The sequence below is a fragment of the Dermacentor silvarum genome, chromosome 7, assembly GCF_013339745.2.
Source record: "Dermacentor silvarum isolate Dsil-2018 chromosome 7, BIME_Dsil_1.4, whole genome shotgun sequence".
In the NCBI taxonomy this organism is placed as follows: domain Eukaryota; kingdom Metazoa; phylum Arthropoda; class Arachnida; order Ixodida; family Ixodidae; genus Dermacentor; species Dermacentor silvarum.
Genome location: NC_051160.1, coordinates 31,410,752 through 31,434,915, shown reverse-complemented (window position 1 = coordinate 31,434,915; position 24,164 = coordinate 31,410,752). Strand labels below are relative to the sequence as shown.

The following is a 24,164-nucleotide window of genomic DNA, read 5'->3' as shown; positions in this document are numbered from 1 at the left end:
CGTATTTCTTGCATCTTCAGAATCGTAGAAAGTACGGGTAATTTTCAATACAAGCGACACATGTTAAATATCATTACTTTCATCAGTGCTTTTGCTGTTGATGCACTAGCCTGGTATAAACAATTGTGTACACAGCGTCTGAAAGGGTTAATATGCGATAACCCAAACTCATTGCCATTCCAAGCTGCAGGCAGCATGAACTGAGTGTCATGTTTCGCTTGGGCAGCATTGTGTTCCTGTGTTGCCCACCAGCTACATTTCGATTTCCTGTTGCCGCCTTAAAGCACAGCGCAACAGCAAAACATCAAAGCGCACCACAGGCAGCTCGGGCCCTATCAGGTTGACGAGTCGGCCTCTCATGCCCCGATTCTCACTCAGTGGGCAAGTCGGAACTTTCCGGGTACCAGAATGCCACACCTGAAGAAGCTGCTGACCCAAGAACGTGACGACAACGCATGTCACAGGGCTCTGGGAAATCGTGCGAAATGGGATCGTATCAATGAGGATCTACTGTCATATAGACAGCGACAACCTATCAATGATATGGTACCTACATCACTGTCACTCTTAAAGATAATCTGGACAGTTGCTCCAGCAATATATGTTCACTCATTTCAGGAACGCACGGCAGGGCTGAAAGTCCTTCAATTTCAACATCCCTCTGGAACTTTTATCAAGTGCAAAAGGGAGGCACACTGCAGTTTTAAGGGCGGAAGTTTGTAGCGAATTCTTAGGTTATCACCGAGTCAGTTGTATTGATATGCTAGAGGAGGCATAATATAGTACTAAAAGCTCGTTAATTCGAATTTCGCGGGACCATTAGGCCAATTCAATTTACACATAATTTGAACGAACGAAAGTGAGCAAAAAATGGATTCGTTTCGGACCCAGAGGGCATGGAAAACATTTATCTGCAAAAAAAAAAAAAAAAAATGGTGATCACTTGCCGCTTTTTTTATTTGAGTGCTATAGTTGTCGTCCTCTGCTCCAGTGCGGAAATGCGACGCAGGGAGTCATCCTTGCCCTCTTCAAAGCTAAATAAGAGGCGCGCGACATTCAGTGCTTCCATGACCTCCGAAGCCGAGAGATGCATGGGCACCACCTCCTCCTCGTTGTCATCTTCTTCGTCTCTTCGGCGACTGACTGCTTAGCGCCTCCTACTTCGGCGATAATATCTTCATCTGTTAAGGCACCACGCACCGATGCACCACTGTCGACTTCGACATAATCACTAAAAGTGACATCGTAATGTACGTCACGCATCGCTTCAGGCACGAGCTCCTCAGCCCCGTCGTTGCCACTTCCTTGTACGACTCCAGCAGCAAAACCACAGTGGCGGAAACAGTCCGCGATGGTAGCTGCCATAACTTGATCCCAAGCCCGCACCAACATGTGCATGGCAGTGAGTAGTTCTTTTCTTTTTTTTTTTTTTTGCTGCCCGAGCACTAAATCATTCTTTCAAGCGTGTGGCGCTTGTAGAAACATTTAATGTTTCTGATAATGCCCTGGTCCATCGGCTGTAGGGCCGCAGTGGTGGTAGCAGGGAGCAAAACCAACCCCGTGGCTCTCAGCTCAAACTCGATTTTGTGTGCCGCATAGTCGACGATGAGAACTCTTCTGCTGCGGAGTCCCATTCGTCTGACAAACTGGAGTGGCCACTTTCTGAACAAATCGGCCGTCCTCCATGCTTTCGTGTTGGCGGCGTATTGTGTCGGCAGCTTACGAACGTTTTTAAAACACCGGGGCTGTGTGCCTTCCCAATCACAAAGAGCGGGACCTTTTCCGTCCTGGTCATATTTGCGGCGATCAACACGGTGACATGCTCTTTGCTGCGCTTTCCGCCGACACATCTCCCTTTGTACATGATGGTCTTATCTGGCTGAAGTTAACAAAACAACGCTGTATCGTCAGCGTTAGAAATATAACTTGGCGAGTAGCTGTCAAGGAACTGCCGCAGGGCGCCGCTTTCCCACGTCGCGCATGTGTTGGCGTCCTTTTTCTATGCCTCACCAGATATTTTGCGGAAGACAACGTTATGCCTTTCCCTAAAGCGACAAAACCATCCCTCAGAGGCGACGAAGTCTCGGACGTCCAAGTGCTGGGCGAAATCGGCCGCCTTTGTCATGATGAGGGGTCCGCTCAAAGCGAAGTTCTGGCTTCTCATTTCTTTGACCCGCATAATCACAGCGCTCACAAGTCAGGGTACTTAGCTATGCGTAGCCTTTTTCGGCTGCTGGAAATATCCTCGGCTTGGTACGCATCTTGAATGCTCTTTCTATTGCGGATGTACGTAGAGACAACGTGCTCCGTGGTATGCAGTGTTTCTTTGTGATTTCAAGCTTTTGGTTTTCCCTTCGTCTACGTAGACAACGTGCTCTGCGGTACACAGTGTTTCTTTGCGATTTCAAGCTTGTTGGTCTTCCCTTTTTCTACGTAGACAACATGCTCCCCAGTGTGCAGTGTTTCTTTGCGATTTCAAGCTCGTTGGTCTTCCCTTTGTCTATGTAGACAACGTGCTCCGCGGTATGCAGGGTTTATTTGCGATTTCAAGTTTGTTGGTCTTCCCTTTTTCTACGTAGACAACATGCTCCGCGGTATGCAGTGTTTCTTTGCGATTTCAAGCTTGTTAATATTCCCCTCGTCTACGTAGACAATGTGCTCCGTGGTATGCAGTGTTTCTTTGTGTTTTCAAGCTTGTTGGTCTTCCCTTCGTCTACGTAGACAATGTACTCCGCGGTATGCAGTGTTTCTTCGCGATTTCAAGCTTATTGGTCTTCAATTTGTCTACTTCTCGCAGAATCTCCACTTTCTCCTTCACAGTCTTCGCGCAGTACTTTCCCTGCACCGACATCTTGCAGCTTCGACGTAGGCTTAACAGAACCAATGCACAGAAACAGCGTGCACACACAACAATACAAAAGCACTAGTACCACCACCAGCAGGCGAGACTGTTCAACACGAAATGATGGTGTTGCTGACGATGTGGCTATTCTCTTTGACCACCATGCCGGAACTACTGATGGTTGTGCCCCCTATCGCTCAGCCGTGAAAGCTTCCAATGGTGGTGCCATCACAACTGCGACACTCGGTGGCACACAGGTTCAAATTATAGGTGCAGGTGCCAATTTTCAAGTGAATTAACGGGTTGTATTATACATAGACTTCTATGCACTGTGGAACAGACCGCAGGCGACCGGTTCGGATTATCGAAACTTTCGAATTAATGAGCGGTGAATTAATGAGCTTTTACTGAAATATGGAAAACGGTTTTGCCACATAGGTTTGAGGAAGAGAGGCTGTCCATACTATTCAATTGCTAAGCAAAAGTGTTCAGCAGGACCGAAACAGAAAGAAAAATAAAACATCTCCTGCACCTGGGCCTCCAGTTTCTCCTCCGTGAGGTTCATCATCTCCTCGTAGCTCATGCTGGCGAACAGGTAGGCATACTTGTGCAATCGGAGGCTCTTGAGCCAGCTGGGCACATCTGCAAACAACCAAACACACACACACCAGTAGAGCTATGAAGCTACTGTGGCACTTGCAAACTGTGAACACATTTAAGGGCTAACTGAAAAAAATTTTCAAATGGTTACAAATGTGCAGCATTCATACTATTCAAGTAATCTTGATGCGAAGCTGCCAGTCTAGTAATTTCTATTTTCTTAATTTACAACTAAATTCCGGGGTTTTACGTGCCAGATATGATTATGAGGCACACCATAGTGGGGGTCTCTGGATTAATTTTGACCTCCTGGGGTCCTTTAACGTGCACCCCAATGCATGGTACACGAGCGTTTTTGCATGTGGCTGCCGCGGCTACCTCGGGTTTAGCAGACTTAACGCCATAGCCACTATGCAAACACCACCATGGTGGGTGTCTATTTTTTTATGAACAGCCTTAGAAGAGTGCCCAGCCAGACGACACAGGCACCTGGTCGTTAGCAGATGCGACGCAAATGTAGACCATGGCATCCAAGGTTCTCGGCGCACTTTAGGCACTAGCTAATCTTGCAAAATCGTGTCGAATGCTCACACTGGTTTTCAGTGTTCAAGGTTTTCTGTACTCTTTCTAGTGGTGATGGCCCCATTTCTTTTTCTCTTTTTTTCCACCGTTCTCGTTATTAAAATGTCTGTTTTCGCTAGCTTATCGTAAGGTGTCCACTCGTATTTTAAATGCAACATTTTGCATAGAGGCTGCTCTATATTCACGCTACCTGGAAAAAGGCATTGCAGTTGGATTAAGAGGAAGCTTAAGCTCAGGCTCAATCCCAATGCCACCTTCTCAAATACATGTACAACGCAGAAATGCTTTTCCAAGATAAACCCTGGACCGATCTTTAGAAAATTTATTGCATTCGAATAAAAAGTAAAATTCTAGTGAATGTCGGAAGCGGATTTTTGATTTAGGTCCTCCATTCTTTTTGCTAAAGTTACAATCACTAAAGATACAAACGCTCTGAAGATGAGGCACGCGCGGGCGTGCTCTTTGTGCACATCGCAGATTGCTTTCAAGATATGGAGGCCGCGCCACGGCCGCTGTTGTCATCATGATGCCAACGTCTCGTTGTCAGGGGAAAATGACAAACTGCTAGACACACTGACTCCAGCGACTGCTTTGAAAGTAATGGATCCTTTCGACCTCATCTTCAAAGTTATCAGAGCCCACGATAATGACATTGCGATGGCTCTTTTAACGGACTGCGAGACTCACGTAACGCCTTTGCTTGCCGTGAAGCGTAAGCAAATAAAACTTCCAGTAAGCGCAAGCTTGCCAAGTTTCCCGACTTTGTCATAAATATGCAATGAAATTCTGATAATTCAAACCGCTTCATTGCGACGGTGCATGTGCCGCAAAATAAATTTCGCGATCGGCCGGGCATGCGCATTGAGTTAGGCGTTGGCCGCAATGTGCGAAAAATGCTGTAACAGCGGCGCGAAATGCATTCTCTCGTGAAGTTGACACTTTATTGACCACCTTCGGTACGTCTCAACCTTTGCCCCCACGCCATCGCGAAGATTTCCCAGACGATGGTTTCGGTTTTGTTCGCGGCTTTGCCGTTTGGCGTACCTATATGCATACTAATTTGGCATCAACGAAGTTCCGCTACAACGAAATTTTTCGCACGTCCCGTGACTTTCGTTGTAGCGGGACTCGACTGTAGTTGGTACTTAAGCTTTTCCAGACTTATCAATAAACTTTGCACCACTATCCTAAACAGAAACATAAGTGATGTATAAATGCCTTTAAAAACTTCTATGCACCCTTCCACTCGCGCGTCCCGTGACTTTCATTGTAGCGGGACTCAACTGTAGTTGGTACTTAAGCTTTTCCAGACTTATCAATAAACTTTGCACCACTATCCTAAACGGAAACATAAGTGATGTATAAATGCCTTTAAAAACTTCTATGCACCCTTCCACAATGCTGCCTTTTAACTTCTTTAATAATCTTTTACTCACTTCCACCTGCAATGGCTCACTTCCGAAAACCTTCGTGGGCGCTTTCAATATATGCCCGAGATTTGCATTTATAGTCAACTTAGGTGAATCTATGAAAAGACCAGACATTTGTACTTCAGTTGGAAACAGCCTAATAAAACACAGTCCAAAACAGAACTATGCATAATTGCATAAACAGACAGATATGTGTACTCAAAGCCACGATTATGAGCGGATTGGCAGTGTCATTTTGCAAGGCCCCAATCAATGTAGACAGCATCTGAAAGATGTAGGCGCATTTTGACTATTCGTATTACGCCTTATGAATGTCCTCCGAGTGCCACTTCTGTCTCATTTCTCTCTGTCTTCTTACCCGAGGAGCCCAAGACGCTTCCGTTTGCCGAAAGGCATGCCTGAATTAGAAGGTTTTTCAAGATGCACTGAGAATGTTGCAGACCAATCAATGTCTTGAGTTAACTGCTAAATGCCCAAGCTTAGATTATCATGAGTCGACTGTGCTTCTGACCTTGAAGCTACCCTTCCCACTACCTTACATGCGTTAAATTCCAATGCCATCTCTTCGATACACTCCAAACGTCACACCACTGTAGGACTTGGCAATCACCACTAGTGTTCAGCTCAGTATGCAGTTTGTAACCCTAACCCTACATCACAAGATACAGTCGAATCTCAATAATTCGAACTCGAAGGGGCCCGAAAATTTGTTCGAATTAAAGGAAGGATGTATTTTTGAAGTATTCGAGCACCATAGCACAATGTACAAACAGTGCGAATCGTGAAATATCGCGGCGCGCAAGCGCTCACATTGGCCAATGCTCGGTTCCCGATAACGGCAAAAAACGAAACTTCTGGGAGCGGACGGCGCCGGCATGGCGACCGGTGCACGCGCGCGGAGACCGTCGAAGGTGAGGGAGGAGGGTGGCAGGGAAGCGGATTTGGCCTCGGCAACTCTGCCACTTCGGTGGCAGTGGCTTCGTTGGCTCCCCTCGCCCTCTCTCTCAACTCCCTCGCAGCACCTCACCTTCGACTGTCTCCGTGCACACCCGCCGCCGTGCCAGCACCGCCGGTACAGCCGGCCCGGCGCAGATTAGCCCGCTCCCTGAAGTTTCATTTTTTGCCGTTATCGGGAAGCGAGCGTTTGTCGGCGTGGCCAGTTTCATTGGCAGACTAGGCCTCCATCACTGCATTAAGGGGTCTCTCCTAAGCTTTTGCTCTATGGCGGTGTCGGACCAACGCTGGTCGGAGGACCGCTGCGTTATTTGGCGCGCTGCTGAGTGCATTGTCGGTTCGCGGTATGTTCAAATTAACCGTAGCAAATGCTTTCGCGTTCAAATTACCGAGCGCTTTTCGCCCATTGAAATACACATAACTTTGACGGGACCACAACGTCAGTTCGATTAAACCGGCAGTTAGAATTAACGAGATTCGACTGTATTTTATACCCCTGGCGCACTGTTAAACGAGTATGTGACATCCTGACCGCATTATACACTGAGCAAGTTTCAGAATTAGGAGGGCAAAGGATTGGTATCTAATAATGGGCCTTTATTACTTCCGATAGTCATCGTCACCCATGATACAAAGACAATTATAGTACAAAATCAGGCTTCCCCACAAGTCCTCTTATAGTGGAGAAGCTAGCTTCGACAAAGGTGTCCAAGCTGCCACAAATATTGCAGACACCTTCAAAACGACAGCAAGATCCATGTATGTAGATGTGACCTGTAATGTGTTTCGACAGCACGCCCTGGCATATAAGTATGCTTACAACACCATCTACCTATCGCCTGTCCATCTAATTTACAGAGTACAATGACAAACCTGCGAATTGCCTTCTTTTTACGTTTTTGGTTCACATGTCTGGCTGTGTTCAGAAACTGCTCAGAGCAAGCAGCGACTCCACAGGGTGCAGCACAAAATGACACTTCATGGAACAAACAATGCATGCAAATGACGATGCACAATACAGAACAGAAAACACTCAGACAGGAGCGTGCACCAGCAAGACAAAAAAGAGGTGGCAAGGTTGTCAAGTACCGCAAAGGCACTTGCCCTTCATGCCAGAGCCATCGAGATTGAAACCCGGCTGGCCCAGGTCCTCAGTTCCGTGACCCTCCGAACCTGAGGATGCCCCACTGCTCTGGGGGGACAGAGGTGGGCCGATGGTTTCTGCTTCGTGTGGAGGGCCGGGGGGCGGGCCACAGCGCCAGTCCACCTGCGAATAGCATGAGCAAAAGTTTGGCGATAAAGTTAGTGCTGTGGCCATAGGCCAGCAAACGCAATATTGGCTTGCAGTTCACTATCTCGTCCCCCTCATAAATTCTGCTCATACTTGCAAGGTTGCTTCATTATGCTTCCCCGATCAGGTGATTAAGACTATTCATGCTCTCATGAAACATTAACGCCAACATCAGCAAACAGGTCACAGCCAAAGAGATAAGTACAACACGGCCAGCTCCCAACAATTACCAACTCACTCAAGTTCACACTTTGTAGACAACATCTGCGTCAAATGTCAAGAGGAACTTGACCATCACGACTACTACAGCTGAGCACAAGTGACACATCTTTACTGGGTACAATATTAAAGCGAAGATTTCTTTGCCGAGGGGAATGGGCTTTGAGGCTGCGGTGGTTGTACGGCGAAAAGGAGGGCAGTGTAAGGCACGACTCCAATTGGCTCGCTGCTTCAGTGACCACGACATCAGCACTGCGGCAGATGCACATCTGCATTCAGTCACAGCAAAAAGGTCACACCTCAGTAGCATTTGATTACGCCGGCGTTCTGGGCTGGCGTGTTGTTTATCATTAACTACAAATTAACTACACAGATGGCTCCATATGGAGCAGCCTGTTGGTCAGTGAACAGCAATGCAGCTGCTTTAGCCAAAAGATGACAAGCTGGACTGCAGGGAGAGGCAGCAAAGGCAGCGAAACAATCAGAACCTTTGCGTGCTTTGGCAACTATCTTCGATGGTTCCTGCGTACTAATTTTTACACTGCCGTATTCAATGCAATGCCGAGTTTAGCATCCGTACCCAACAAAACCTCATCAATGCAGATCTTACTGGGAGCAGAAAATGTCTCTCTCCTTTAAACGCCAAGGGCAATGCTATTTCTCTTTGGCTAAATGAGTTAGTCATGCTACTAATCGTGGCAAAGCCACAGAGCTTATATGATTGTATGTGCTGTATGCGTAGTTTTGCGCTAAACAAAGTAATTATGGATTCGCACCAACTAGCCCGCCAACGCATTGTGATGACTGTATGAATTGTATGTTCTCATTATAAGCTTGTATGTTCTCATTAGAAGCTTCTACGCATTTCGATGGAGGCGAAATGCAAAAACGCCCGTGTGCTTGCATTGTAGTGCACGTTAAAGAACCCCAGGTGGTCAAAATTAATCTGGAGCCCTCCACTACGGCGTGCCTCATAATCAGAACTGGTTTTGGCACATAAAACTGCAGAAAGAAGAATTAGAAGCTTCTAAACAGCACCTAAGGAGACAACATGTGCACCTGGTGGCTAGTGGCTATGATGCAAGCCCCAACACCTCGCCTCCGAGATTTCTCAGCGCAGTGCGGGCAACCGCAGCAGCGCCTCATCTCGGGGGTGGTCATGCCGAGGAGAGGAGCCGTGCAGTCCGAGTAATGTGTCACTTCCAGCGAGAGATAACGGCAGGGTTTCTTTCAGTTGCAGTACCAAAAACGACTACAATTTGAACTGCAAGCTTGTGACACTTCCACTCGCATTTCGAACGAAAAATGTTAGACAGAAGTTACTTTGTAGACTACCTAAAACTAGGCTTCCTACGCGGCCCGAAAGCTCGTGGCTGTTGGCCTGTTGGGTTGCAGTTAAGCCCTTTCGGGTGGTGAGGAGGTGGGACTCACCGAGGTGGGGTGAGATCCAAGCAGTCGCCCTGGCCCGAAGCCCTGCTGTGCCTGTGGCAGCTGCTGGTGCAGGGACGTGGTGGAGCATGGTGGTGTCAGGCTGCTGCTGCGCTTGAGCATTGGCTGGGAGAGCGACTGGCCTGCAGCACAAGGCAAGGGGGCACTGCCTCAATCGAAGAGTCCGACATTCACACTGAACCTACACCTGAGCATCCGGTTGACTCGATAGGCAGGTGGAGATGGCCGGAAGACTGATTGAATGATGACACAGATACAGAGATGGGGACAGTTGCCGATTCTGTGGGATTGCTCAATTACCGCATTTAGTTCTTCATTCTAATGCTCTCAGAATGCTGTCTCCGGCTGCAGGCGGCGCGAAAAGAGAGCGTCGTGTTTCACTCTGGCAGCATCGTATTCCGGTGTCATCCGCCAGCTAGATCTCATTTTGGTTTCCCACCGCCGTCTTAAAACTACGCAACAGAAAAAAAAGACAACGTGCATCCCGGGTTGCTCAAGCCTGACTAACTGTCATCGTGTCATCGTGACTAACTAACGTGTCATCATTTTGTGCTGCAAGCATTAGCGTTAAGTGGGCACAGTCAAAACTTTAGTCCAAATTGTTCCGCTCGAATAAGGTGCTGCACCCAAGCTGAAATTCAGGAACGCGAATGTAGACTTGCCGAAGCCGCAAAACCGACAATGCACATTTCAGGTCGCTCACTTCCACCAGCTCGGCGCGCGTTGGTGTCTCGCGTGGCAACGATTCGGCCTTATATAAATCTCAACTACAGTTGAGTCTTCCTAATTTTTTGGTGACTGCAAATGCAGTTCAACCTCGTTATAATGAAGTCGCTATCTGTCACGAGAATACCTTCGTTATATCTGATATTCGTTATAAGCACACTTTCGGTACACACTGGTATTGGTGAAAAGTTTTTACACTCACTTCGTTATATCCGACAATTCGTTATATCCATGTTTGTTACACCGAGGTTTGACTGTAGTACGTTGCACCTCTTAGGTGTTTTCTCCCCTTTTTATTGCGATAGCAATTATATGGACACTCCAAAGCAGATTTCTGCTGTCGGCGTCGCCGTGAGGTTCCGTAAGACGTCAATGGAGATGAAATCGTCGCCTGCGCACCGAACGCTGTATGTACGAGTGAAAGGGCGCGAGGGACGCGCGCTTTCACGGAGAGTGAACGCACGGCGGAGAACAAACGCGCGTTCTGCGCCATGCTCCCTTAAGGGCTGCAGAAGTAGGCGTCTCTTTTCTCCTTTACAATCACCATATATGTAGAGCAAACGCGCCTTCTTCTGACGCGCGAAAGGCCGTGGGGGGGAGGGGGAGGGAAGGGTGGTGACGTTTAGCTGCAGCACTAAGTGCCTATTTATATCAGAGGCTCCGGCAACAGTCACCAACGCCGCACGCATTTTGGGCAAACGCGGGCAAAACGCCGACGGCGTCGACAACAGTTCTGCGTGTTGCCGGTGCTACTGCATGTCCAAGTTTATACAGCTGATAAAGCTACTATCATTACTCCGTAGCTCTCTACAAATTTGCTATCGCAATTGATGCTTCGCATTTCAGGTGAAACTGCGACAACTATTTTTTTACTTTTCTTTTTTGAACTTGCCGACAAGGTTCAACTGCATTTCAATGAAGCACAAAATATAGCAAAGTTCTTTAAAGAAATTTTCAGCGGCGCTGCAGTTGTAAGAGAAAGTTCCTAACCACTTATACTGCCAAAATTTGTTTGTCAAGACTCGCTAATTATTTTCATTTTTAAAGTCCCTCCTTGTACAAGGAAATTGGTCAGCACTGTAAATAGATGGATAGATAAACACAGATCGTAGAATGTTAAATATACAGGTAAACCTTGATATAAAGAAGTCGGTAAAGTTGTCAATTTGCTTCATTACATAAATTTAGTTACTGAAATTCAATCTTTTATGCAAAATAAGTACAGTCACCAACAGAGTTTTCTTACATGAAAGGGGCTACAATATTTTCCGAATTATCGGGCAATCGTAAAAAGCCAATTTGAATAAGAAAAAATAATTCATTTTGTTGAATTTGAGATTTGGTGATGAAATACAGTTTCATGCCAAGCGAAGCCAGCCATGTTTTCGCGTCCACTCCATCTCCGCAGCTGATAGTGTCGCCTGCAGTGGGACAACGCTATCATGAAAAGCGCCGGGCAAATACTGCGTGTGTCTCTCGCTTCAACGCATATCTGAAACTCCAGATTATGGTGTGACGCCATCTCGGCACGCCCACTCCTTTCCACCCGTGGCAGATTACTTCTAAAACAAGGTGCGAGGGTAACGTATGAGCTGACAGCCGTGTGCAGTCACGGCCGCACTAGAAAAGGAGAAGCACGTCAACCTGCCCGCCCCTCCCCCGTCCCCTCACGCGCTTGATGCCCTCCTCCCCAACTTTCATCTTACTCACGCGGGAAGGCGACGCTCATCAAGCCACCATCCTTCTCGGCTCACCCTCGCACGCTTTCACTCGCACCAAAAGCTGTACACAGCGTGCGGGGCACATTAGAATCTTATCGCACTTGGACTTTATAGGAAACGTGACGCTGCACCACAGCGGTAGTCGGTTGCTCTTGGTTGCCCGGTGCCAGACTTCAGAGGCGTAATCGCAAGCAGCCGCTTGTAATTCAACCATTTAACCACCTTCGTCCACGAAAATTTCTATTTATCACCCCGGTATACATTTGCATACCTGCCAGGTTCGCAGAGAAGACATTAGGGAGATCTGACAGGGGGGGTCTCGGAGTCACAATATTTCACACGCATTTTCCATTTCACATGCATTTTCCATGTGCGTAGTCAAGTCGGTTCTACCGGCGAGATGCTGATGTTGCAATTGCAAACAGTGCAAAATACATGATGCTCGCCTTTCCGCTGACGCCACAATACAGCCAAACTCCCAAACTCTGTGGTATACTGCCTTAAAAAGACTTGAAGGTATTTCTTGCACTCTTTACTCAACGCCATTGCTGACAACTACGTAAAGGATGCACTACACCAAGCACCGGAGCGCCGAAGCCAACAAAGAATGTAAGAAAACTTGCAATGAGCGTGTGGAGGCGGCCTAGTGCTGCCTACAGGAAAAACCGGCACAAGAAAGTGGAGAGAAACTACAGCGAGAATCGGACCCTAGTGCCACGCTTGTGATACCCTCGGCCGCTGCATAGACAATTTCCTTATGCATAGATGAAAACGACGGCGGCGCTGCATTCGCATAAATAGCAAAGCAGAAGTGATACTAGGAGCTTCAATCCTGCGCTTGACCGGCTACACTTTTTAGACTCTTCACTGATCACGATGTCAATCTGCGTCACGTAGCTCTGGCGCTATGTGGCCAGACTAGGAGAAGGATTCGGCCGAACACGGGCGCGTTTTCAGGAGATTTCTGTTTCGGTCGTACAATCGTACAAAACCATCAAAATTCGGGAGCCTCCCGGACAATTTGAGATACCTGGCAGGAATATATTTGCAGTGCCAGTGAAATTTCATTATGTTGAAATCGTGTATAAACACACTTTGTTAGGTTGATGTTCTAAATACATGGTGTTCTATAGACAAGAAGTTACAAAAGGCTAAATACCTCGTTAAATCGAGAATTTCGTTATACTGACGTTCATTTTATCGAGGTTCAACTGTACAATGATAGGGTGGTTGATTGATAGATATAAAGATAGATGAACAGATGGACGGACAGACAGACTGACTAGTTGATTGATCCATCAATTGATCAATCAATTGATGGAGCCACTGACCAGCAGGCGCGTAAGTGGACAGGTTGCTCGGGTGCAGTGCCATGTGGCTGGAGTCAAGACCAGGAGGCAAGGAGCCGCCTGCAGTGCCCAACGGTGCCAGCCCGAATCCATTCAGGTCGCCGCCCCCATAGTGGTGGTGATGGTGGTGATGGTGGTTGTGGCCATTGAGAGAGCCGAGGCCGTCGACAGCCGCCCACGAGTCGAGACCGCCAGTCGGAGGCCGCCCAGTGGCCAGGCCGCCCCCTCCATCATCCAGGCCACCTGTGCCGTTCAGGGACTCCGCACCGCCGCCTCCGTGTTCTTGGTACCTGCAAAGGCACGCCAGACTTGTGAGGCTTCTTTTCAAGCAGTTCTATCCATTTCTTATCAGCATTCCTACTACCGAGTAGCCGACACTGGCGATAGTGGGCATAGCATAAGCTAATGACAAAGGGCAGAAACAATAGAAAGTGGAAGTATAAAAATGATGCGCATCTGTCAGCAGATCCATAGACTAAACAAGCTTCCACACATTAACATCACTGTCCACTGGATGCAGGCACATGGTCATGCAACAACGACCTTGCGAACCGCAGTGCTCACTCTTCCTTGCCCCTGTAACTCCCTCCCCTTTCTCTTCCCTCTGATCCTTTGCTAGGACACGTGTGCCCTCATCTCCCCACATATCTGCTCCTTTCACCACAATCTTTCCATGGTGGTGGTAGTCTCTCTCCAGAGACTTCAGGCCGGTGAGACCCTTTACACAAGCCATCACTTGCACCTCTGGTCAACCAAATATACGCAACGTCCAGTGCTCAAAGTGCTCCCCTCCTGCGTCTGCAGCAGATGTCCGTCGTCTGCTTTGAATATGCCCTAGGGACAAAGACAGTCCACGAAAATGTCCTCAGGGATGTGAATTTCGGAAGTGAACAACGTGACTATGAGAGAAGGCTCATGGACAACACACTTAAGTGGCTGTTGCAGTATCTGCATGAAACAGGCCTCCACGCTTACATGTCATTTCATGCCCACATTATGTCATGTGGCAACCCAGGCCACTAAAGACAACATGCCAGAATCTACAGCCCCAGCTCCAAACACTGTCTGTGGATCCAGGCTTGTTGTTTCAGTTGAATTTCTTCATAAATACTGCAGCCATTTGTCCAAGATTTACTATGCAGCAGCTAATCAGCCTACACTGAGTATTCGCCTTGTTGGTCGCGTGTCCACAATAAAGTGTGCAATTGGTAAGAGAAGAGGCGTGCACAGACTGAGGGGAAAGTCACATGGTGTGCACATGTGATATGGCAATGCAGTCGATATACCAAACCCAAATATACTGAATTATTTTCTACATCAAAAAGTTGTAAAATCACCTTGAGAATTCCATGCATAAGAGAAGCGATTTACTACTTGTACATCAGACTCCTGTTCACCACCACATTCGATATAATCGAACGCTGCTCCGCACTGAACCCCTGAAAGTGCGCTTCTCGCGACACGATCCCCTTCGAATTCGATATATCCGGCATTGATCGTACTATCTCCAAAAGAAACATGCAGCTGGGGAAAGAGGGATGACACAATACTCAGCACCGCAAGTACTCCAGCTGTCCTGAAGAACCACGACAGCGCGTCCACGAGACAGCTTGACGTTGATTGACCGTGAGCGCTCAACACAGAGATCAGCAGAGGGCTGCAGCGGCTCACCACAGCCCTCAACTGATCCACTCTAAAGCATGCGCTGTCAGCTTTGTGCTTTCCAAACTAAAACTTGTGTTGCAAAGACCATAAGCTGGTCCTTTTATCCCTTTAAGGAAGAGCGCACAAACAGGTAATTCGTAGGTCACTACCTGGAAGAGGAGATGCGCTCCTCGAGGTGCCTGAGCCAGAGCGTGAGAAGGCGGCGGTCGTCCCGAGAGTTGATGGCCGGGTGGATGAGCGAGTAGGAGAGCAGCTGGCGGGCTCCCTCCACCAGTGGTCGGCAATCCAAGGCGTGCGCCAGCACCTGGGCAATCATGCCAGTTAAACGTGAAACATTACAGAAAGGACATTCGCACGGCTGCAGTGAATGAAAATAAACATTCGAATGAGGCGGATGTGTACCTTTATCCAACATGAAAGGGTACACCTTATCTAAGCTCAAACCGCAATTCCAGCAAATGTGCAAGTCAGAACCTCACTCACTGCTACCTGCTATGTTGTTCTCCTGTTCAATAATCCTGCTCGTGGAACTTTTCCTCAATACAAGCATGCACAAGAAAAATTACCGGCTTTGAACATAAATCCGGTGTTCCCTTTCATACTGGACAACCCTGTACACCTCTGCGATAACTACACAATAACCACAATCATTAAAGGGGTCATGACACTAAATTTACGAGCTCGAATCAGACAGCTGGCAAAACTTGAGTGCATTCGGTGCAATAGAAGATTTGCTTTAAAATGCTCTTACATCACAGTTAAATCATACAACAGTCTGAAAGCACTAATGGGTGAGAAAATGAAGTGCTTTCTGCATCATTAATATGTGGCACAATTCTCTATAACTTCCTAACCAGCATCTTGACAATAAAATAATTAATATGCTAGCTAATTACTTTTAGTAACTAACTGATGTCAGGGTCTAAAAAATTACTGGCAGAGTACAGATTTCCAGCTCTTTCTCTGCACCTAAACAACCCAAATACAAGAAAATACTTTGAAATTTGTGACGTCGCACTGGCATGTCAGTGCTTCGGTTTTGGTGTGAAATTCAACAAAGGGAAATTTGCCCTTTGTTTTCTCCATTAGTAACAAATATTTTTGCACCATAGGAAATAAAAGTAAATTTTAAGAAATATAATCACCAGATTAGGCCAATTTAATGTTTCTATGTATTGCCGATTTAACCTCCTAACTGCCATGACAAATTTCAAAATCCACTTTATAAGCGCCCAATTTTTTTAGACCTGCATATTTTGCACCAATCTTTTCTAAAAAATATATATCATACCTAGAATGCATATTGCATTCTTACTGGTCTTGTTGAAAAAAGATAGCAAGTAAATGTCATAGTGTATTATTTATTTGACAGTATTACAAGAAACTGCACATATATACATGTGCAAAAATTGCGGAAATTTCACGATAAGTTACGTCATCAGCACCAGAAGGCGATCATTCTGATCACAAGTTACCTCATCATGGGTAGTTAAGGGATTAAATTTCTACCCCACCTATCCATCCATTACTATAATAGATGCCCAATTATATTTTCTCAATGCATTGCATGACCTAGTCAAGCTCCAGTTATATATTTCTTTATTTTTGAAGGCCATCATCTGCCTGCCTCCCATCTCTAATCCACATTGACATGCATCGTACATCCTCTGCAAGCACTCTTCCCACATCTCAATAAGATGTATTCAAGGTGGTGGATCAGGTGTTCCTCATTGATGCAGTGGCTTTCAAGAAAGTCGTTACTATATTCTTGTTTCGGTACAAGCATTACCTGTGCCATTACAGAGCTTTAGCATGTCCAGTATTCCAGCAAATGCAGGCGGTTTGGGCGGATGGCCAGACGCTGAGCGGAGGCATTAACATGAACGGCCAGAGTGGCGATACCACCTGGTGGCACAGATCTCAACCAGAATAGAGCTGTTCACGATTACGCCCCTACCGAAAACTTACACCAGCAGCAAAGTAGGATACACTTGGTAACTGCAATAATACCTGTGTTTCACTGGTTGAGCTCAGCACCATCAGGTGGCGTCACCACTCCAGACGCTCACGTTTATGCCTCCGCTCAACTGGCAATCCGAACCCTTGCTGTCACAACGCTAGCATGATTAAGAGCACTTACCCGACCTCCAAAATTAGATGGTCACGAAGACAGCGCACATGAAGCAACCAGCTATCTCAGCTCGCCCAACCGTTGCACCCGCCGCGATACGGCGCACGGCCGACCATGAGCAGTCACGGCCAGCCTGAAGGAGGAGCCGCGGAGTCGCACCGAGAGGCCTGCGCTCACCTCCACCCCCCCCCGCCAACCCCCAGCGCGTGCCTGGCAGGTGCCTCTCTTCCCCAGAAATTGGTGTTAGTGTGCGGCCTGCCGAGCTTTCCCTCTTCGCCCTCCTCCCCGGTCAAGTGGGTGCCCCTCCCCCTTGAAAAAAAAGATTGCAGGCTACGCCACTGCCACCGGAAAAAGTATACGCACCTGCGGTATGAGGCTGAGGTAGGCCGCCTTGGCCGCCTGGTTTCCCGGCGCGAGCAGGGGCAGCAGGCCGAGCAGTTGGCCCAGCGCCTGGTCGCGCGGCTCCCGCGCGAGCCGTTCGATGTAGGCCGGGTCGTTCGCGTGCCGCTCGCGCTGGCGCAGCTCGGCGCAGTCGGCCAGCGACCGGTCGAGCACCAGCGCCAGGAAGCGCGCCTGGGTCGGGCCCAGCCGCCGCAGCAGCGAGTACAGGCCCACCGTCTGCTCGCACGGGTTCCACAGCTCGAACCACGAGCCCATGGCCGCCACCTGGTCCCGGAAGACCAGGCTAGACTTCATGCCGCCGCCGCCCGCCACCGCGGCGCCCGCCGGGGCCGCCCCGCCCGGTCCTGCAGACGAGAAAAAGTACAAACGTCACACGATGCTACGCCTCCCCTGCGCCACTTCATTTCTCTCCAGTGATAGCTCTTAGGAGGGGTTACCTTTAGGTCAAATTCTGTGCCACTTGTACCGAAGTATATATCGTCGAAATCATGATAGCTTTGAGAGCCACTTCGGACAAATTTTGTGGACCAACACCCCGTTACAGCAAAGCTGTTAAGTGAGTTTCTCGTGTCAAATTATGTGCCATCTGTTGTTGACATCATCGCCATCATGCTTGCCCTTACAGCGATAGCTTTGAGAGCCACTACGGGCAAACTGTGTAGCAACATAATGGTAGACAACTAGTCTGCCATCGATTGCGATGGCATCCACCTGGTGCTTCGCGCGCGACGAAAGACGGCGCGTTTTCTCCACGCTTTCCTCTGTTGCGCGCACGAGATCGAGCCGCGATCGTCGGCCGACCCTCGGAAGCTTTCACTCGCAATTAAGCATATACGGCGCGCGGCGACGATGTTATCGGTCTTGGACTTTAAGCGGAACATCACGGCGACAGCAGAAATGCACCTGGAGTGTCTATATAATTGCTACCGCAATAATAAGTTCATGTGGTGCCCATGTGGTGCCCAACTCACTTCCTGAACTTGGCTCTCCATTACACGAGTGGAACAGGAAGTATTAAAAGATGGCATCCAATAGGCGCTCTTCGTCAGACTATCTGCCATTTCATTACAAATAAGCATCGCCACCATACCTGCACAATTTTATACCTTTTTTTTTTTGCGTTTCCCGGCCTACAAATGCTTGTTGCGCGATCATTTTCGCCTGTGTACCGTGCTCGGCCACCGGACGCGTAAGCAATGAAAAAGCCGACCTTAAACCGCAAGGTAACTGCTCCACACAACTTCGATGTTATGTGGCACAGCAGCACGGACTTCGTTAGGTTGGACAGGTCGCAGCAATTACGACGCTAGTTAAGCAGGTGCTAAGCTGAAATGATCACCAGAACGAACGAATATCACGTAACCATCCACTTTTAACACACTCGCGTCCGTCCATCCGTCGCTGTCGCTTTCGTGCTGTTGTCCACCAACAGAACCTTAGCTTAGTCCCAATGACCAAGCATATCAGACCAGAATACCAGTGGCGAGCAGCACTACCGGAACCCGAGTGCACCGTGCTTGAGCACAATAACCTCGCAACAATGACGGTGCAACAAACCGGAAACCGCACACGAACGGCAGCACCCCGAGTAACAAGTCCCACATTTCCCAAACGGAACCCCGACTTACGACGATGACCCTCAAAGGGACACTGAAGGCATAAAGGCAAATATTGAGTCAACGTGGACTTTTAAAATACCACTCCAGAAACATCGCAGTGCTTGTTTCGCAACAAGAAACTACTTGTTCTAAGAGAAAATCGCGTCTGAAGGGTCCGCATAGCTTTAGCGCAAATTAGGTCGCCAGCCACCGAGCGATGACGTTGCATATTCCAGCACCTGCCTTTACTGCCGTAGGTGGGTAAAATGACGCCCGACTGACGGCGCTACGCTTTTTTGCGCAAAAAGAGAAACCGAGCAAGGATAGAACGTTGTATTCTCCGCTGCACCTGCTCTTGGCCAAGTGGCATGTACTGTTCGGGCATCAGGTGACATCACAGGAACGTGAAATACCCTGCTACTTGCAGTTTTGTGTCAAGTTTCCCAAGCCAGCAACACAACCAGCGCAGCCCTGCGCAATAACGAAACTACCGAAACACGAAAACGCTGGCGGCGCAGACTCGAACGAAAACGAAATCTTTCGGCCGCTCGCGTCGTTGTGAAGGATAACTTTTTTTTTTCTCTCTTTAGAAATCGAATATAACTGGACAAGTAGCATTTTCTTCCGTGTTATAATGCAATGCTATTATATTTTTTTTTATTGCGAGTGGTTCAACACTAGTGACAGAATTATAATGACGAGTGCCTACACTTGAATGTCCCGGGTGAGTCTCCCCAAATCGTGTCATGCATTTACCTCAATTTCTCCATTACCAGAGCTTTGTTCGCGATAATATCGGCGCCCTAGACGTTCTCGAGCACTAATATATCCCTTTAGCTTACTGTTTGCCTTCAGCGTCCTTTTAAAACATGGCCAACGTTAACACGGCACGTGCCAACCGACACAGGCCAGGAATCGGGGGTTTTTTTTAGGACAAAGCTCGCAGATAATGACTTCAGGAATGAGGCGAAGCGCTAGGAGAGCTAAAACTGAGAGCAAAGAATAGTGTGTGGTTGTGCATTCAGATCCGATGAATCGACGATCGCATTACAGAGAGATTCGTTGAACAACTGAGACAGAAAAGAATCGGAATAAACTGTGATAGTTAAAAAAGACCGGAATGAGCATGCATTTTTTTCCCTAGAAATAAATGACGGACGTCGTTATGCCCATCGCTGTGGCCCCAATGGTTTAAAAAATGCAAGCCAAGGCAGCTTCAAGAAGCTTTTTAATAATATTATTAAACCGGAAACATAATAAACAATAACGTACGTTAAAAACAATTATGGGGTTTAACGTGCCAAAACCACGATCTGATTATGAGGCACGCTGTAGTGGAGGACTCTGGAAATTTGGACCACCTGGGGTTCTTTAACGTGCACCTAAATCTAAGTACACAGGTGTTTTCGCATTTCGCCTCCATCGAAATGCGGCCGCCGTAGCCGGGATTCGAACCCGCGACCTCGTGCTCAGCAGCGCAACACCATGTTATCAATACATTTCTCTTGCATCGATTGTATTTAATTTCTTGCGTTATTTCCATCGTTTAAAAAATGTCACAAGTTATATACGCAACCACGCTACAGTACATCCAATTAAGCGACGTTGTGGCATTCGCGATATTCCGTTAAGCAGGCTTTCCCACATAGCTACGCTGCCAAGTGGCGCAACACGGAACAGCAGCGCCATCTCTTCCTAGATCACATCGGTCGCACGCGGCAGCTAAGCGTGCATGCAGAGACGATGAATATAACGAACGCAATATATTTCTTCCCTTGTGCATCGCGCTGCACCCTCGTAAGTCTTAGCAATGGTAAATAGCCAACACTACAGGAAAGATTTGACGCACATCGTCTTCCTCTTGATCTTCCTACATTCCTAACAGCTCTTTCCTGAAGCTTCTGTGTGAAGGGCACTGGATCGTAAAATTGCAGACCAGTTTGTCCAAACAAAAAAGAAAGAAAAAGAAGTCGCAGTTTCACCCGAAAGGCTATTAAGAATCGATTTCCATAGCAAACTTTATCGGCCGCAAAAACTAGTAAACATTCGCTTGCTAACTAGATTAACAAGCATGGTGTCACACGCGCACAATCAAACGAACACATCTCACTCGATGAACGCGGAAACTCGCTGTCAAAGCGCTGGAGTGAGAACGAGCAGCAGCAGCAAGCGAACTGACACTCGCGCTGCCTCTCGGCTTAAACGCGAAGCGGCGAGAACACAGCGCACACGAAGCTATCAGCCCCCGGGGCACCTAGACTGTAATCATCACAGATCGCTTTAAGATAGGGCCCACGCGGCCGCTTTCAGCCGCGCGATACGCAGCCGCCGCCGGAATAGACCGCCCGCCGGTGCCCTGCGCGCGATGGAAGACTGCGCGCTTCCTCCCCGCGTTCCTTCCTTGCGCGCACGAGATCGAGCCACCCTCCTCGGCTCACCCTCGCACGCTTTCATTCGCACCCACAGCCAGAGGCGCGGGGCCACGATGTTATCGCACTTGGACTTTAAACGGAACATCACGGCGACAGCTGATATCCGCTTGCAATGAGCATATAATTGCTATCGCAATAAACGTTATCGACGCGTTATATTGCTCCAAACGCGCCACCCTTTGACGAATCTTTCAAAAGTTGTCGACATATCTTCGAAGTTGTACAATACCACACACTTCTCGTACGAAAAATACTTTGTACGTACGAAGGTTGGGAAACACGTTCAGATATTTTGACACTGAAGGCGGTTTTCAAAATGACGGACCTGGCGTCATCGACAATATCGTAACGTCAGGACACGGCGACATTTGCTGACGTTACATATAGCAGTAAGCTATAGGCACGATGACGGTGCTCATTAAACAAAAGGAGTGCAGCTGCGCGCATTCCTTCTGGTTGCATTCGCGTATGGTAGCCGAAGCTATCGCAGGAAAAAAGCGAGCCAGTGTACCACGACGTCACCGAACATGCACTTGCTGGGTACGTCAACTCCTTGAAAGTACCCCTTTAAAGGAGTACTCGCATTTACCACGTTTTTTTTCTCGATTGTCCGAGACAGCCCCACTTCCTTCGTTCTGTACTTTCATAGCGCAAAATAAACTACTTGTCAATGTGTCTATTCAATAAATGGCAAACTAAATTGCATCGAAAACAGCAAATAAACGGAGCACTGACATGAAATTTCCGACTTGTCATTTCTTTCCCGTTAATTCCAACGGGGAAATAGTGGAAAGTATCGGAGCACCCCAAATTACTATATACTTTTTGCGGGTTAGTTTCGGTTTTCGTATTCATGATATGGGTGCGTCATGACGTCATGACGCACCGTCTCACTCCGTTCCAGCGGTCGTTGCAGCTGCCACACTTGCAAGTTAAAAAAAAAAAGGGGGGGGGGGGGGGGGGGGACTCAGCGGCGCTCCCGTTTGTTTTTCGATGAGCAACGTCATCGCACCTATACCCACATCGCTATGCAACGTCAGCAAATTTCGCCCCGTGTCATGACGCCACGACGATGTCCACAACGCACAGTCCGGCCATTCTCGCGACGAACTTTCGGTATCGAATTAAGATATCTCGCGTGGCCCAACTTTCGTGCTCGCCAGGTGCACGGTAGAGAGTTTCTTCGAAAATATGCGTCAGTGCACTCGTTTAACTGCCGTCGCAATAGAAACGCTCAAAGAATACTTAAAAAGAAATAAGTACAAAAAGGCTCGCCCAGTGACGGCGTGGCCAGCATGCAGCATCGGCTCGCCGGCGTCAAGGCCTTCCTTCAGCCGGCGTCCTTGCCCTGCCACGCTCCGTTAGAAACGGCAGGGCACGCGCGCCGAGCTAAACTGGCGCGGCGAGAAGGCAGCTACCCAGAGAGAGAGAGAGGGAGGGAGGAGGAGGAAAGCTACACAGCCGGACAACCTTAATTGAAGCGCGAGCGAGCTCACAGCTCGCCTAGACCGCATTGCAGGCTGCGTTCGTAACCATCGCAACGCGCGCGCCGACTGACGCCACCACTCGCAAAGTATAGCCGAAGCCCCGGCGTCCTTGCTATAGTGGTCGACTGACGTCACGGTGTCCTTGCTATAGTGGTGGACTGACGTCACCCGGGCGGGTGTCAGTCGACCACTGTACAGAAAGGACGCCGGGAGTTCGGCTATATATATTGCGAATCAAACAGGAAATGGAAACTTTGGGAGTATTCTGCCTATGCGAACATATCGGCTACTTCTATCGCCACCGCGGTCACTCGATGGTTACGGCGTTGCGCTGCCGAGAACGAGGTCCCGGGTTCGAATCCCGAACTCGGCGGCTCCATTCCGATAAGGGCGGAATTTTTTAAAAAAAAAAAGCTCGTGTACCGCTCATTGGGTGCAACGGTACGTAGGGAAAAGCCCTACAGGGAAAATAATTTTTCTAGATTATGCAAATCGACGATAGTCGAACGCCATGACACTGTTTTTGTTGCTTTTAAAACTCTTTTACTTATTATTTCGTCCAACAATTCGCTTGTGTTACTGATCTAACCACGATCTCTGTCACGTTCTTTCGAAGCCTTGCAAACGCATGCGCGGTTGAAGTTTGTCAACTCCCCGCTTCTATTTTTTTTTTTTTTTTTTTTTTCAGCGCTCGTGTTGTGTGTACGGCTTCCTCCGCCTTCGCTGTCAGTGCGCTGTTTGCTATTAGCCGTGAAAGAACCACAGGTGGTGTTCATCGTGCATGCACATCGCGTACGTAACATGGGCAACATCAAGATTTACGGAACTATAGTGGCAATCAGAGCCAGGAACAATGTCATCTGCATTTCGTGACAAACCCCCTCACGTACTGACAGTATTCAGAGACGCGAAATCGGCTCTGCAGCTGCTTGTATGTGTAAAGAAAGATAGGTAAGGAAAATTGCGCGTCGGGCTAGTGTGTTAGACATTATTAAAGCTGTTGCGCGAGGCGACGAAAGGGCAGGACTGAAGCGAGAAAACAAAACACGACACCCAAGCGCGAACTATCAACCGTTTTATTATTCAGAAAACGAGGCACACATATAGCCTACTCGCACGCGCAGAGATGCCCTACCCGTTTCATGCAAGTGCAATCTTATCTTCCACGGGACGGTTATTGATTCCTCTCAAACGACAGACACCTAAGAAAAAGAGAAGTCGTTGAAGCCTACAACATCAAGATGGCCCTGCATGGCTCATGTGTCAGCGCGCCGTCTATCGTGAGC

The 24,164-nt window shown here is 48.2% G+C and overlaps 1 protein-coding gene across 4 annotated transcripts in view; it reads right to left on the bottom strand.

Moving 5' to 3' along the window:
• Positions 1–24,164, bottom strand: part of LOC119457877 (protein Smaug homolog 2) — a 135,004-nt gene that overhangs the window by 25,723 nt on the left and 85,117 nt on the right. For 3 of the 4 annotated variants that reach the window (XM_037719638.2, XM_049670504.1, XM_037719636.2), the window contains 6 exons: positions 17,323–17,705; positions 14,978–15,132; positions 13,146–13,453; positions 9,350–9,489; positions 7,498–7,675; positions 3,375–3,484 (listed from right to left, as the gene is read on the bottom strand). In XM_037719638.2, coding sequence (XP_037575566.1) covers positions 3,375–3,484; positions 7,498–7,675; positions 9,350–9,489; positions 13,146–13,453; positions 14,978–15,132; positions 17,323–17,655 — 1,224 coding nt within the window. In that variant the 5' untranslated portion in view covers positions 17,656–17,705. The remainder of the gene's footprint in view (positions 1–3,374; positions 3,485–7,497; positions 7,676–9,349; positions 9,490–13,145; positions 13,454–14,977; positions 15,133–17,322; positions 17,706–24,164) is intronic. The other variant, XM_037719637.2, reaches the window with a different exon arrangement.